Here is a 16,288-nt window from a genome sequence, read left to right on the forward strand (position 1 = left end):
ATGAAGCTTGTACAATGAAATTCCAATGAGGAGTTCGCAAAAGTTCGAGGCATGGAAATGGCAAAATTAGAGCCAAAATGTCACCTTCACTTCCAAATGGCGGACTTCCTGTTGGGTTTAGGACATGGCCATAATAGACTTTTTGTGCGTCTCCGAAGGTTAGGTATGTGTTCGAGTTTTATACATGTAGGTCATACCCATCTCGGGGCTCGCGTTTCTCATTTTTCTAGGTGGCGCTACTGAGCCAATTTTCCCTGGACATGTCTCACGGACATTAAAATACGTAAATTTTCACCAGACCTGACGCGTGTGCAAAATTTCATGAGTTTTTGAGCATGTTTAGGCCCTCAAAAGGCCGATTCATTTGCCGAAATAATAATAATAATAATAATAAATAATAATAAGAAACAGAGCAGATACAATAGGGCCTTCGCACTCTCGGTGCTCGGGCCTAATAATAATAATAATAATTAAAGCTGCAAGCAGCGATATGAGGGCCCTCGCACCCCGGTAGCGTCGAGCCAAGCCCAACACCTAAAACCTGCGCTTCCGATCTGATGTCACATTGATGGAATTCATGCATTTAACCACCAGCTAAAATTTCATCTCATTCAACCATTATTATAGTCGTCCCACTAGGTGGCGCTCTAACCATTACTGACAAATGGCATAACAAACATTTCCGAGCTCGAGTCTCATCACGCCTGCGACCTTTGGGAGAGATTGGACATTGTGTTTTGAGCGACAGCAGGTTACTGCTTTTGGCGGTGATTGAAACTCCACGTGCCGCCATGACCACCCGTTTCCCTGAACGTAAAAGCTTCGCAATTTAACATCACAAAGGTCTTTAGATTCCACACACAGGAGATCGCGTAAATCTAATGAAATCCCTTGGAGGAGTTCGTCAAAGTATGAGGCCTGAAAAGAGGGGAAAATGTCGCCAAATTTACACATTAATTTTAAAATGGCTGACTTCCTGTTGGATTTGGGATATTGCTCCAAGAGACTTTTTGTACATCTTCAAACCTCCTATAAGGTTACCAGGTTTCAGACTCATACATAAAACACAGAGCAGGGGATGATGTTTTGAAATTTTGTAGGGGGCGCTGTGGAGCCATTTTGCGCTCTTCAAGGAAAATGAACATATAAAAAGAAATCCCTCATCACATTAGAGGTGTGCGCCAAATTTCAAGACTTTTAAACTTTTCAAGCCCCTCAAAAGCCACTTCATCTTTCATGGTGAACTGCGTTGCCACCAGGGTGCGCCGTTCAGTTTATAGTCACAATTTTCTCACTGAAGCATCAAGAGGGACTGATGGTGATATTCACCGCTTTTGAGGTGGCCACGATGAACCTGTGAAAATCAGTACAACAAAATGAAAGACATGACATTTCCTGGTGCCACTAGGTGGCGCTCTACGTATTCCTGACAATGGGCATATCAATCTGTTCAGGGCGGGTCTGACATCATCCCTGTAAAATCTGGTACTGATCAGATTGGATTTCATTGAGTTACACTAATTTGTTTCTTCATGGCGAGACCTCAATGTTAAGCCATGCTGCTGGGTCACACCCTTCAGCGAAAACTCACAGTTTTCTCTGTAACCCAAGACCAACTCCTTAAGGCTTTCCTGGAGAAATTTGAGGCTGCAGATGTCACCCATTACAATACTGTACCCCAAAGTGTAAAACATGACATTTCCTGTTCCCACTAGGTGGCGCTGTCCCTGGTGTCAAATATGGCAGTTGAAATATGTTCAGGGGTGGAGCCTTATCATATGTGTCCACTTTGGTCAAGGTCGGACAATGTATGACAGAACGAGAGGCAATAAGATTTTCATGGCGAGTCATCGAAATTCGCCGTGGCGCCACGACCTCACAGTAACCCGAAAACTCAAAAGCTCCGCAATTTAACATGGCCCAGGTGTGTAGTTGACACTGACCAAATATGAAGCTTGTACGATGAAATTCCAATGAGGAGTTCGCAAAAGTTCGAGGCATGGAAATGGCAAAATTAGAGCCAAAATGTCACCTTCACTTCCAAATGGCGGACTTCCTGTTGGGTTTGCGTCAATGGTCCCACTGACTTTTTGTTCGTCTTGGCATGATACACATGTGTGCCAAATTTCATACATGTAGCTAAAACGATGTGTTCGTGGGGCTGCATTTAACAAGGCATAGGTGGCGCTACAGAGCCATTTCCCAGTGCTCATATGTAAAACCATTAAAATACAAAATTTTTCACCAGACCTGGCATGTGTGCAAAATTTCATGAGTTTTTGAGCATGTTAAAGCCCTCAAAAAGGCAATTCATTTCGGTAAAAAAATAATAATAATAATAATAATAATAATAATAATAATAATAATAATAATAATAATAAACAGAGCAGATACAATAGGGCCTTCGCACTCTCAGTGCTCGGGCCCTAATTAAAGCTGCAAGCAGCGATACGAGGGCCCTCGCACCCCGGCGCGTCGAGCCAAGCCCAACACCTAAAACCAGCATGTTCGATCTGATGTCACATTGATGGAATTCATGCCTAGAACCACCAGCTAACTATTCATCTCATTCAATCATTATTATAGTCGTCCCACTAGGTGGCGCTCTAACCATTACTGACAAATGGCATAACAAACATTTCCGAGCTCGAGTCTCATCATGCCTGCGACCTTTGGGAGAGATTGGACATTGTGTTTTTGAGCGACAGCAGGTTACTGCTTTTTGGCGAGTGATTGAAACTCCACGTGCCGCCATGACCACCTCGTTTCCCTGAACGTAAAACGCTTCGCAATTTAACATCACAAAGGTCTTTAGATTCCACACACAGGAGATCGTGTAAATCTAATGAAATCCCTTGGAGGAGTTCGTCAAAGTATGAGGCCTGAAAAGAGGGAAAATGTCGCCAAATTTACACATTAATTTTAAAATGGCTGACTTCCTGTTGGATTTGGGATATTGCTCCAAGAGACTTTTTGTACATCTTGATATCCTCCATAAGCTTACAAGGTTTCAGACTCATACATAAAACACAGAGGAGGGGCTGATGTTTTGAAATTTTGTAGGGGCGCTGTGGAGCCATTTTGCGCTATTCAATGAAAATGATCACGTAACAAGAAAGCCCTCATCACATTGGAGGAGTTGGCCAAATTTCAAGACTTTTAAACTTTCCAAGCCCCTCAAAATCCACTTCATCTTTCATGGTGAACTGCGTTGCCACCAGGGTGCGCCGTTCAGTTTAAAGTCACAATTTTCTCACTGAAGCATCATGAGGGACTGATGGTAATATTCACCGCTTTTGAAGTGGCCACGATGAACCTGTGAAAATCAGTATAACAAAATGTAAGCCATGACATTTCCTGTTGCCACTAGGTGGTGCTCTGCGTATTCCTAACAATGGGCACATCAATCTGTTCAGGACGGGTCTGACATCATGCCTGTAAAGTCTGGTTCTGATCAGACTGGATTTCATTGAGTTATACTAATTTGCTTCTTCATGGCGAGACATCAAACTTCGCCATGCTGCAGGGTCACACCTCTTGCGAAAACTCACAGTTTTCACTGTAACTCAAGACCAACTCCTTAAGGCTTTCCTGGAGAAATTTGAGGCTGCAGATGTCAACCATAACAATACTGTACCCCAAAGTGTAAAACATGACATTTCCTGTTCCCACTAGGTGGCGCTGTCCCTGGTGTCAAATATGGCAGTTGACATATGTTCAGGGGTGGAGCCTTATCATACGTGTGCTCTTTGGTCCAGGTCGGAACATGTATGAGGGAATGAGAGGCAATACGATTTTCATGGCGAGTCATCGAAATCGCCGTGGCGCCACGACCTCACAGTATCGCGAAAACTCAAAAGCTCCGCAATTTAACATGGCCCAGGTGTGTAGTTGACACTGACCAAAGATGAAGTTTAGACGACCAAATCCCAATGAGGAGTTCGAAAAACTTCGAGGCATGGAAATGGCAAAATTAGAGCCAAAATGTCACATTCACCTCTAAATTGCGGACTTCCTGTTGGGTTTGCGTCATATGGTCCCACAGACTTTTTTGTTCGTCTTGGGATGATACACATGTGTGCCAGATTTCATACATGTAGCTCAAACGATGTGTTCGTAGGGCTGCATTTAACAAGGCATAGGTGGCGCTACAGAGCCATTTCCCAATGCTCATATGTAAAACCATTAAAATACAAAATTTTTCACCAGACCTGGCATGTGTGCAAAATTTCATGAGTTTTTGAGCATGGTAAAGACCTCAAAAAGGCCCTTGTTTTGCCTGAATAATAATAATAATAATAATAATAATAATAATAATAATAAGAAACGGAGCAGATACAATAGGGCCTTCGCACTCTCGGTGCTCGGGCCCTAATAATAAGAAACAGAGCAGATACAATAGGGCCTTCGCACAGTCAGTGCTCGGGCCCTAATAACAGTGTTACCAGATGTCACTATACAGTGATTCATTGATATTACTACCAGTGTAGTAAAACAATTTGCACTGCTGCAGGGTGAGATGGAGGAAGATGACCTGCTATGGCAACCTCCAAAGGGAGGAGCCAAAAAAGGAAATGCTTATAAACACACACACACACACATACACACATACATACATACATATACACACATATACATATATATATATATATATATATAAATGTTAATTTAAAGGAAATTGCCAATTTAAAATAATAAAGTACTACTATCCACTTTCCCTACTTGTGTACCACAAGGAGACACTTAGAGTATCAGCATATTTCTGTATACTTAAAGTAATACAGCAAGTATAAGTAAGCCAATATTCTAAGTAAGAGAGTAACTGATGTAAATTATACTCGCAGAATTTGGTTTTATGATCTGATATTTCATCTGTAGGCAAATAACTTACGCGGTACAGTCCTCATTCTTAATTTTCTTTTAGCAACCCTTAGTACTCCCCATCTCATTTGTTATGCTACTATAATGTGGCAGGTTGCAGAGCAGCAAATACAAGGCTTGGTTGTATCAACCGCTGCTTCCCTGTTTTAAATGCTTCCTGCTGTTTAAATATAAACTTAACATTTCACGTTTCAAAGCATGTAAGTCGGGACTAAATAGCAGAGACCACAAAAGGACTCAACTTGAAACTTAAACCTGGCGCTGATAAACACCCTATATAAACCTGCCCACACAGACATGTTTTACTTACAACATTTAACTAAGGTGTATTGGTGCACTGCATGCTAGTGAAGCCAGCTAACCAATGTTTCTTTAATATCCAGTCGACAGTGCCTTTGCAGTATTTGCTGCCAACTGGCTAATGAGCTGCTACAGCAAGCCCCGAAGTGCATTTTAAAGTTCAGTACCGCTACTACATCACAAACCCAACTCGGATACACAGAGCTGTGTGGCGTGAATCACAATGAAAGCATACAGCCCGCTAATCTAGCTAATTGCTAGCTTCTGGCTAGCAAGCTAACGCAGCTAGCATCCCATTAGCTGCTCTTACTACTAAGGTTAACGCCAGGGTCTTAGCAGGACCGAGCAGTGAGTGACACATGAGCTAAAACCATGCCTTACCTGCTCTCTTTCGTGCGTACTTGTGTGTTTATTTTTATTCAGCGGCAGTAGCCTGTGGTTGGTGTCTAACGGTGCAGCTTGAGAGTTACTGATGTTTACCGCTGGTCGCACCGGGTAGCTGTGCTCGGCTCCGGGCTGCACCAAAACTGCGCACACAAGGAGGATCAAGGAGGAGAAGGAGGGAGTTCCTGGTGCAGCTGCAGGCACCTCTCAGTGAATCACACTCACACATAAACGCATGGTCGTTTTATTATCGTCATGCAGCTTGTGTTACAACAGAAATGCGATTCAATCACACTGAAGAAATGCAGGAAGCCTTCAATAATTGCTTACTATCTTAATTGTACATTTTTTTTTGAAGTGTCTGCATGTTCTCTACAAAAGCAGGAGCACTTGGAGCATTAGCATAACAAGAAACGATGAAAAGTCTTTAGGTCAGGTGGCTTTCTTTGTGCCACTTCTGGCATTTTGCTGCAAGATGATGAACTCCAGAATGAGTTTGGCTGTCCGAGAAGGCCTCTCCATCACCACAGAGTGTCCGCAGTTCTCCAGCAGGTCCACTCTGCATCCAGGCAAGGTCTCTGCAATCACTGCCGCTCCAGAGACATCCACCACCTGAGCAAATGCAGAATGATTATTAGTATGTCTATGACAGGGATGCCAAACTGACTTTACACTGCTCACTTTGATCTTAAGTGGTGTGGACCAGTGAAACTCTTCTTTCTGTCAGTGTAAAGAAGTCTATCTATGCATTTAATCCAAGAGGAAAAAAATATATCTCAACAACATGTCTCTTTTTTCTATATGATAAAGAAACACTGCTGTAATAAATGAAATAAATCTGTCTGCACAACTCTTTAGACTCTTTAAGTAAATAATAAATGTGTAAACTCACAGAAAAAATAACGGTAGTTCATTGCTCAAAATATCCTGTAACTATAAAAAGAGTTTGTATGTGAATCCATTAAAAGAAAAACCAAAATTTTCTACCATATATAGTGGGAAAAAGGAACTTCTCTGTTATTTCATTTTTTTATTTGTTACTTATTTACTTTGGTGTAGTATAAATGGCCATGGGGGAAATCTTTATCAGTAGCCAAAGCTGTAAAACTTATAAAAATGCAGTTACATTTACGACCTTCATATTTCCCAAAGCAGTCCAGTGGGCCAGACTGAAGTCTTTGTCAGCCCAAATCTGGTACCCGAGCTTTATGTTTGACACCCCTGCTCTATAAAGTTTCTCTTTACTAGAAAACCTGAGCCACCACTTTCAGTGTACAGCACGTGTGCACCTGGAAAATGAATCTTCAGATTAGTTTAGACGCAAAACCTGCTGTGTAATCATTTATGTACTTGGAGGATTTGCTGAGTCATTGTGTTAGTTTACCTGGTCTTGTTTGCCCCATATCACTTGTAAAGGTGTGGTTATTAGATGCAAGTGGTCCTGTAAGGCGTATCTTGATTTCTCACCTACAATCTCCATAAAAACTAAAGAAAAAGAGAACTTACTGGAATTTTTCCACTAAATTGGAAAATACTGAAATATTTCAGTACAAAGTGAACTGACCTTCTTGGTAAAATGTGTTGTGAGGCTCTCGGACATCTACCAGGCCTTGAAGGATCTAATCAGCGAAAAAGTAGCTTTAACAAAAAGTTCACAAAATAAGCCAAGCTTTGAATAACAAAGCAATTCAGTAAGATGATTACTACTCTGTATTTGATTGCAAATTATTAGCGCATAAAACGAAACAAAAAAATGTATACTTGAAATGAAGGCCTGACCTGCTGAGGAATTTTAAAGCGAACATGGGAACACAGTTTGAACATATCCTCCATCTCCTCAGGTGTAGTGGGGATCAGCGGGATGTTCAGGGTGTAATTGCTGTGCTCCAGGTCCTGCACATGATTGTCAAACTTGGTCTCACAAGGATGTCTTATTCCTGCAGAATAAAATGATGATTTTGGACACGAAATTAATTTCATGCTCTGTATTAATCGGTTTGCTATTAAAAGGCACTATTTAACCTCCGGAGAGCCCCCGTCCTCATACGGGGACAATAAATTGTGGCTTTCCTGAACCTTATCCTTTACTCTGTTCAATAACGTGATTTATATTTTGCTAAACAGTGACTTTATTGTGTCTTGGCATAACATAAACCCATTGTCCCCACATGGGGACATACTTTGAAAAAATAATTGTAATAAAAGTACTAATATTTGAATAATCCCAAATATAATATTTATATATAATATAATTTCAATCCCAAATAAACTCATAAAGCGTTTTTACAAACCTGACAAGGAAATATTAACTCCAGCATTCCTGTTAATGCTATTTAAAGTTTTGATCTAAGTAACATTACTCTTTCGCAGTCCCAATCATTTAATGATGCCCCCTGGGAAAATTAATTGCATAACGGGTCCAATTACAGATCCAGTCTTAGGTGGGATGTAGGGTTTATATTAGTAATTAAATATTATGTCTAGCTGAACATATTTTTTTGTCATGAAAAAAAAAGTAACAAAATAAGCAACCTTCACATTTTCAGAGCCCATATCCTGCAGAATGAGGGATCACTTGGCCAACCAGTTGAGCAGCATTTCTCAGTGGCACTATTGGTTAGCCTGACCCATGCTACCCCCCCACCTCCCCCACACAAAGACATACACACTCACATAAAACAACCATAAAAGAAACACTTTGTACATTTTAAATAATCTTCCTCATGTAAATACACTGACATTGTCAATATCTTGGTTTTTCATACATTGTTGCATTGTTGATATTCGGCTGAACAGTGAAATGTGTTTAATAAATAAACTTACTTACATTAAAGTTCATACTCACTTGTGTTGAGTAATTGTGAAAACAGCATTAAGTTAAATCCGCATATATCTGGCATGTCTTAATGTGTCTTTATGATGTTGAATTATGTTAATTTTATTAGCCAACTTGTCAAACTTTTAAAATATAGTATGGTATTACACTAGTCCTGTTTTGAACAAGAAAAGGAATAAAACTATTTTGTTAACCCACTGATTCTAAAAACTTTGGATTTTCTGTCTATATGTCTTATACATTTTAGGACCCTACTCTATTTCCAATTGATCACAGAGGTGAAGTCTTTAGTTGAAGCTCTTCCTACATCTAACTTCTTTTTCTGTTGTTTTGGTAAGTTCCTTAATTTCTTTCTATCTGTCTATTAAGATATGTGAGTGCCTGTTTAAAGTTAAAAATATTCACTCTTTCCTGCATCCAGCCTCTCTTTGGACAAAGCACAAAAGGCTCATTGATGGTGGTTTACACAGGAACACACGCAGGTTTGTTTCCATGACTTCAGAGGACAGTGTATTGACTTTCATTCCCTAAAGAATTACCACAACCCTAAGCACTGGTTGGCTTAAACAAGTCTTCCCTCTAAAACGTACTCCCTTTTTCTCACCATATTAGAATTGAATCCCCACAAAGCGGCCTTGACAGCAGACTGATGTCATCACAGCATAGTACGACTGAGCTCACACATACACAGACACACAAACACACTGACTGACCGTCTGGACAGATGAGAGTCATGCTACAGATTTCTGAGGGATAGCAGGCTGCGTAAACCCCGGCCACATTTCCCCCCATGCCGGTTCCGACCAGATGGAACTGTTTCCTGTTTAAGCGGATGGTTTCCACAAACTGAGAAGAACAAAAGACAAAACCAGAGTTTCACTGGAATAATTTAGGCACCTGACAAATATACTAACATATTTTAAAAACTCTATTTGGTGTACCTGATGGATCCTTTTGACCTGCCCCTGAATGGAATAATCATCTGTGTTGGTGCGTGTTGTCCCCTCATGTCCAGGCATGTCCACACACATTATGTGCAGATGTTTTGGCAGATACTGGAGCAGCAGAAGACAAAAAAGAATGCTTAATGTCATTAATATGATAAATGAATTGAAGCCGAGAAAGGGTGTTTTAAGAAGAATTTCATAAAAAGCACAATATGTATTTATGAAGTCATTTCTAATTAATGTTTAAATTGAAATAAATTCTATCCTTTCTCTTGGATCATGTGACTGATGGAGCATGACTCCAAAAGTTTGAGTGTTAGTTAGTTTTAAGTTGAGTGTTAGCCCCATGAGTAATAGGAAGTAAATGCGATATTTAGTGTCAGCCTAACCTTGACAACAGTGAGCCATGTGTCTTTGTGAGCAGAGAAGCCATGCAGCATTAAGATCGAAGGTCTCATTCCAGGCTTTCCTCTGTAGGAGTAACAAAAGCGATAACCACCACAATCCGCATAGCCCACCTGCAGGCCCAGAGTCCTCCTCCAGTACCTGAAGACAAGCAGGTACCATATCTGAGCTACAAAGACTTACATGGAAATTCAAATCTGGGCTTTCTGAAATGCCTTAAAGGATTAATGATGAGGCAGATTGTTTTCCTTGGATAGTCACAGCAGCTAAGACACAAGAAATATCATTAAGCAAAATATGCTAGGTAACTAATGCCACAGTTTTCAACAATGTCATTGATCAATGAATTTAATCCTTAGAGGACCTTTCCAAATTAGAAATCACAAAGCGCATGACAAGAAAAGGCAAAGAAAATCCAGGTACAGTATACAATATGTACATAGACCACTTTGTTAGGCACACTTGTATAACTGCTTATTTACACAAATATCTAATCAGCCATCACAGGGTGAGATGCGAAAGCTCGAACCGTGCATCAGAATGGAGCAGAACGGTGATTAAGTGACTTTGAGAGAATGGTCAGAAAGAGAAAATATCCAATGAGCAGCATTTGTCTGGGTGGAAATGTCCTGTTGATGTCAGAGGAAAATGGCCAGACAGCTTTGAACTAATAGGAAGGCAAAAACCCCTAAAATAACCAGAAGAGTATCTTTGATCATTCAACAGGCCAAATCTTGAAGCAAATGGGCTACAGCAGCAGAAGATCCCATTGAGTGTCACTTCTGTCAACTAAGGACAGAAAAATCACACAAGCTCACCAAAACTGGACAATAGAAAATTGCCCACTTTGATGAGTCTCCATTTCTGCTGTGACATTCAGACTGTATGGTCAGAATTTGGCATAAACAAGATGAAAGCATGGATCCATCCTGCCTTGTACTAATGGTTCAGGCTGCTAGTTGTGCAGTGGTGTGGGGAATATTTTCTTGGCACACTTGGTACCAGTTGAGCATTGTTCAAAATATTGCAGCCTACCCGAGTATTGTTGCCATGACTATCCCTTTATGACCACAGTGTACTCATCTTCTTATAGCTTCAATATAACGGGCCATGTCACTAAGCTCGAATCAGGCTCCATTTACAGTGAGTTCACATATACTCAAATGACTCATTCCCTACATCCCAGTCCAATAGACCCCCAGTAAATGGGGTAATGGAAGCCGACAAATCTGCTGTAACTAAGTGATGCCATCATGTCAATATGGACCAAAATCTTTCACGGATGTTTCCAGCATCATGTTAAATCTATGCCACAAAGAATCAAGGCAGTTCTAAAGGCAAAGGGGGTCCAGCCCAGTACTAGCAAGGTGTACCTAACAAAGTGGCTGAGTGTATATCAGAGATTCAATCAGACAGAAACATCATTAATGTGATTAAACCTCATCCTGGATTAAGTTGTCATTCTAAACCAAACACTCTGACTGACACACATAAAAATAAATCATAGAATAGTATAGAATATAAATTGAAGTACAGCACAAGAAAGCCATCTACATTACCAGTAATACACTTTAATTAATGCAGAGGGCCAGAGAAGAAAGGAAGCCAGAAAGGCCAGGATGGGAATAGCCAGTGTTCCTCCAGCAATAATACACAGGTTCACCACATCCAGATCAGCTGCCATGGCTCAACTGAAAAGAAATGAACATAAACTCACGTATTGTCCTTCTGGGGAGAAATCTGTTAGAATTCCACATAATTTCCATATTTAGTTAAGACTATAAATAAAAGGGTGTCTTTAGGATGTGCATGTGCACGAAATAAACTGATACAAGCTGTAAAATAACTGAAGCGCGCTTCTATAACAGATGCTGAAAAAACAGTAAAAACTTACCTTTGAGATGATTCTCCCCTCCTTCTTTCTTCTATCTCAGGCGGGAGCATCAAAAGTGATTTTGTTAATTAGCTGTACAGCATGCACACTCTACAACATTTATTCCAGCTATTTTTATGTGCAGAAAGTATCAGTGGTTAACTAATATTTCTAAAATGAAAAGCGCCTTTTGTAGAGGGCAGTTATTCGTTTCACATTATGCCTGCTCTGGATAAACCCATTGATTCTCATCGTTGGGGTAAAATAGGCCACTCCATCATTGGGTCGATCATTTAAAGTGAACACACAGGCCAAGCTTTGTGCAGACAAGATAATTTGGGGTTCTGAATCAGACTTTAAATACTGAAAAATTGATATTTTAGTGTGTATGACAGACTTACTTCCATCTGGGACGAATCCCAGAAATAAATGTGCACTTTCATAAAAGGTGCCTCGTTTGGTCAGACTCAGTGGCAGTCACTATTTTCTACTGACACGGTTAGTCTGAGAGCGGAGGCTGAGGAAGGCCAGTCCAAACAGCCACATCAAATTACAAGCTGAAGCTTAAGGCTAAAACTGACCACTGGGTGTCATTATAGAGGCAGACTGTTTCCTGCAGTGTGTGGTAAAGTTTCAAGGGTCTTTCGCACAGATCACTGGGTGTCCTGAGGACCTAACTTCAAGATGTCGTCACTTCCAGTTCAGTGGGGAGAGAGGCTTTTAGGGAATTGGATACAGATTTCTTTTGCAGATGTGGGCGACAGAATTTCACATCTTCGCTGCCCTACTGCGTTGATGTTGACTCATCAGACTTCCCCCAGTGCTTGGTACATTTCTACATTTATTTTTCTATATTTATCCAATGCATAGAGATGTGCCAAAAATATATACAGATAAAAATATAAAGCTGAAAATAAATTATAACCCTAAAAATTAAAACTACATTTTCCAAATATTTTCAACTAGATTAAATCTGCTCAATTGATAAAAGCAATAACTTTGCAAAGTAACACTGGGTGTGATTCTGATTTAGAAATGATCAGCAGTGTTTTTCTATTTATCACCTTGTGTACATCAGTTGAATCAGAGTCTAAAGGTCTGTAAAGCACACAGTACTGACAGCTGTTAAATAAACAGCTGATAACTGCTGTTGGGAAAGTGACGTTCAGCTTCTGAGATCTGCTAAAAACACCTGAGCTGTTCATTATGCTGCGATTTTGGTAAACCGGTTTAATCATTGTGGTTATTCACAAACTATGTCGAAATTTAACCTAACCCAATACAAAACAAGGATTACAGAGTAAAAAGGCTGAAGTTCACAGCTGCCACTCTGCTGCATCTCTGGTCCACTACAGATGACCTACATACAAAGTAGAGCAGAACAAACGGACACGGCAATGCCGCAGAGGGGCTCGCCTTGCATGGGAATGATTCTCATATTTGAGTGTATATAGGACAGAGGCGATGCTCCCAGTCTGCTCGCTTTGACTACATCGTGTTGGCCGTCACATTATGTCCTGAGAGATATACTTGGTGGAGCAAAGCTGGCAGAACAGAAACAAGAGAAGCAATGTAGCGACACAAAAACGTGTCACGATGACACATTCACGCAGGTCAGCTGTTTCGCTGGGAGCAACGACCTTATGAATATTGTGAAATTTTAAATTTGCCAATAGACTCGTGTTGAGAAACATTCGGTCTCATCCTTTACAGAGTAACTGTGAGTGTTGGGGTTGCTCTAAGGGAGTAACTGCAGTGAGTGTTAGTCTCCCAGCAGAAAGACAACCACACAGGCATGGATCGATTAGTGAAGGAGCTTAAAAGACCAAGAATCCCTTCATTAGAGCCTCAGTTCAGAAGTGAACAGTAACATTTCTTAATGGAAAATAAACAACTACAAGAAGTCGTAAAATTATTCATTGCAAGAAAATAACTAAAGGGGTTGTCTGGCTATTTTAGAAGAGTATCTTTTGCGTAAATTTTTGCTTGTATGGTTTTGCGTCACACTTCCATGATACAATTCAATAAAGTTTGGAGGAAAAAAAAAAAAAAAGTCAAAATCAAAGCAGCAGTGACTGCAAGGCCTGTACTCTGATGTTGAGGGTCCATCTGGTCACAATTTCTGGAACAGTTTGTTTGTGGTGGCAACCTTGTTTAACCCTGATGTGCTCCAACTTTGCATTCTGGGATGTGGAGGAAGTAAAATCAAGAGAATCAGTGGTCTCACCTGGACTAGCATCACACCTTCATTTGAGCCTTCTGTGTTTATCCTTTCTAGGGGGTTCTCCCACGGTTTTTATACATGCACTTTGGCTTCCATTTTTCCCTCCCTCCTTCAAAGGAAATGAAACTGATGAGAAATACAACAAGTTCCCCCACTCGGCAACTGATTCATATCAGAGCAAACTGACTATATGTTTGGAAATGCCCTTAGCCGTAAAGGATTAACCCTTTAAATACAGTTTACAACAAAACCTGTGTTGCAGCTATGTAGTGTTCAGTTGAAGCAGAGATAATCCTGTTGACATCATCAGGTATATTTTGTCAAAATGTGGTGAATAAGCTGAAACTCTAATGTAAAAAAAACAAACAAGCAAAAACAAAAATGTTTTTCAAAACAAGAAGTGAAATCTATTAGCTCTGGGAGAATCAGGTATAGTTTGTCCTGTTTTCCAGGATTGTCTAATCCATTTAATCCTATGATCATGACAGCTTATACAAAGCAGGACTAGTTATAAATGAGATGACCTATGTACAAGGATTTTTGTTCTAATTCCCACATTGATACCAGCTTTTGCTTTGCGTGTTCAAAAACAGCAGAATGATGTTCAAACTGATCAGTCTCGTCCGCCGCTCTAAGCCTTCATATGCAAATAGAAGGTAAATTGCAGGCCGATGCCTGTCTACATGTTGACTTTACAACAGCGCATGCTTTTCAGGTGATACAAACATTTTACCTAACACAACATTACTCTCAGCAACACACAGCGTGATAGAAAAGGGAGGGAAAAACAGCAGATATGAAACCAAACTCCACCCTTCCTGGATGACAGGAGCGATATCAATATTCTAAAATGCTACAGAGAAGATATGACCTCTGTCGTTTTGTCTACAGTAGGAATGAAGTCAGCTCAGCTGGATGAAGATAATGGTTATTTAGGAGAAACAGAAGCCACCCTCTACTGCCTTCAGAATGAATTCCCTGTTGCATAGTCAAAGGAGCTTGCAAAGAAAAGCGTCTGGACTTCTTTAAGTTGCTTGAAGACGTTTCACCTCTCATCCGAGAAGCTTCTTCAGTTCTAAGGTCAAATGGCAGAGAGTCCCAGATTTAAACCCAGTGGGAGTATCCCCAAAGAGGACAAAGGACCCCTGATGATCCTCTAATCACCTGAGCCAAGGTGTGAAAGCGGGTGTGGGTCCCAATCAGCCAGGGTTTCGGGTGAGCTCATTGTGAAACCTGGCCCCACCTTATCATGTGATTTCCTGAGGTCAGATGGCCCAGGATGTGAGTGGGCGTTAAGGCACACACTCAGACAAAAACTGGTTCACCCGAAAGACACAACTCCAAAACACAGACTTAACAACGTGGTGTATGCTGTACAGGGCAGCGAGGAATAGAATAGAATAGAATAGAATAGAATAGAATTCAACTTTATTGTCATTGCACATGTCACAGGTACAGGGCAACGAAATGCAGTTTGCATCCATCCAGAAAGTGCTTTAGCTGTGATATAGGTATATTACAATATATATTAGCAATAATATAGATATGTAAGTATATTACAGAAATGGGTCTATTATGGTATGTTATAATGTACACAGTGTGAAGTATGTTATGAATATTCTATAACTATAAGTATGTACAGGCTGTAGTGAGTACAAGCTATGTACAGGCTATGAACAGGATATAAATATGAAATAAAAACTGTACAGAAATCTGAGATATACAGTTATACAGAAATGTGAACTATGCAAGTTATAAACAGTTGTAGGATTAAAAATTATCGTATGTACAGAATGATTATTTACACAGAACTGTACAGTAGTGGTAAAGTGCTAGTGGGTGTGTGTATGTTCAGTCCATGAGTTTAATGTGGGTCAGATGTCAGGAGGCAGAGTTCAGGAGTCTGACAGCTGTGGGGAAGAAGCTGTTTCGGTACCTGGTGGTCTTAGTCCAGAGGCTCCTGTAGCGCCTCCCAGAGGGCAGGAGGGTGAAGAGTCTATGTGATGGGTGACTAGGGTCTTTGATGATTTTCCCAGCCCTTTTCAGACACCGCTTCCTGTAGATGTCCTTTATGGCAGGAAGTGGTGCTCCGGCGATGCGCTGGGCAGTTTTCACGACCCTCTGCAACGCCTTCTGGTCCGAGGCGGAGCAGTTCCGCTCAGCACCGCTCCTACATCAGTGGGGGAGAGAGTCAGAGGTTGGTGGTCTGGCGTCATGTCTGTTATGGTTGTGGTTGTGGGGTTCCCTCGCTCAAAACGAGCATAAAAGTTGTTGAGCTCGTTGAGGAAGGAGGCATCAGAGGATGTGGGGGAGGGTTTGGTGGTCCTGTAGTCTGTAATGGTCTGGAGTCCTTGCCACATGCGTCGGGGTTGGAGTTGGAGAAGTGTTCTTCTACCTTCTTTTTGTAATGGTGTTTGGCTTTTTGATGCCCTTCTTTA

General features: G+C 40.8%; 1 protein-coding gene across 2 annotated transcripts; it reads right to left on the reverse strand.

Moving 5' to 3' along the window:
• Positions 1 to 5,793: 5,793 nt before the first annotated feature.
• On the reverse strand, positions 5,794 to 13,902 carry LOC116324771 (monoacylglycerol lipase ABHD6-like). 2 transcript variants are annotated; one of them, XM_039604111.1, is made up of 10 exons: positions 13,854 to 13,902; positions 11,648 to 11,678; positions 11,313 to 11,444; positions 9,738 to 9,894; positions 9,343 to 9,456; positions 9,115 to 9,247; positions 7,345 to 7,502; positions 7,130 to 7,184; positions 6,950 to 7,050; positions 5,794 to 6,177 (listed from the first exon to the last, which is right to left on the reverse strand). In XM_039604111.1, exons 3-10 carry the CDS (start codon positions 11,435 to 11,437, stop codon positions 5,998 to 6,000), a joined length of 1,023 nt encoding a protein of 340 aa, XP_039460045.1. In that variant the 5' UTR covers positions 11,438 to 11,444; positions 11,648 to 11,678; positions 13,854 to 13,902; the 3' UTR covers positions 5,794 to 5,997. The 2 variants fall into 2 exon arrangements, with proteins under 2 accessions (XP_039460045.1, XP_031601358.1); XM_031745498.2 differs by lacking the exon at positions 11,648 to 11,678 and having other exon boundaries at positions 13,854 to 13,889.
• Between the last annotated feature and the right edge of the window lie 2,386 nt (positions 13,903 to 16,288).

Source organism: Oreochromis aureus, linkage group 20 (assembly GCF_013358895.1).
Source record: "Oreochromis aureus strain Israel breed Guangdong linkage group 20, ZZ_aureus, whole genome shotgun sequence".
NCBI classification, from domain to species: Eukaryota; Metazoa; Chordata; class Actinopteri; order Cichliformes; family Cichlidae; genus Oreochromis; species Oreochromis aureus.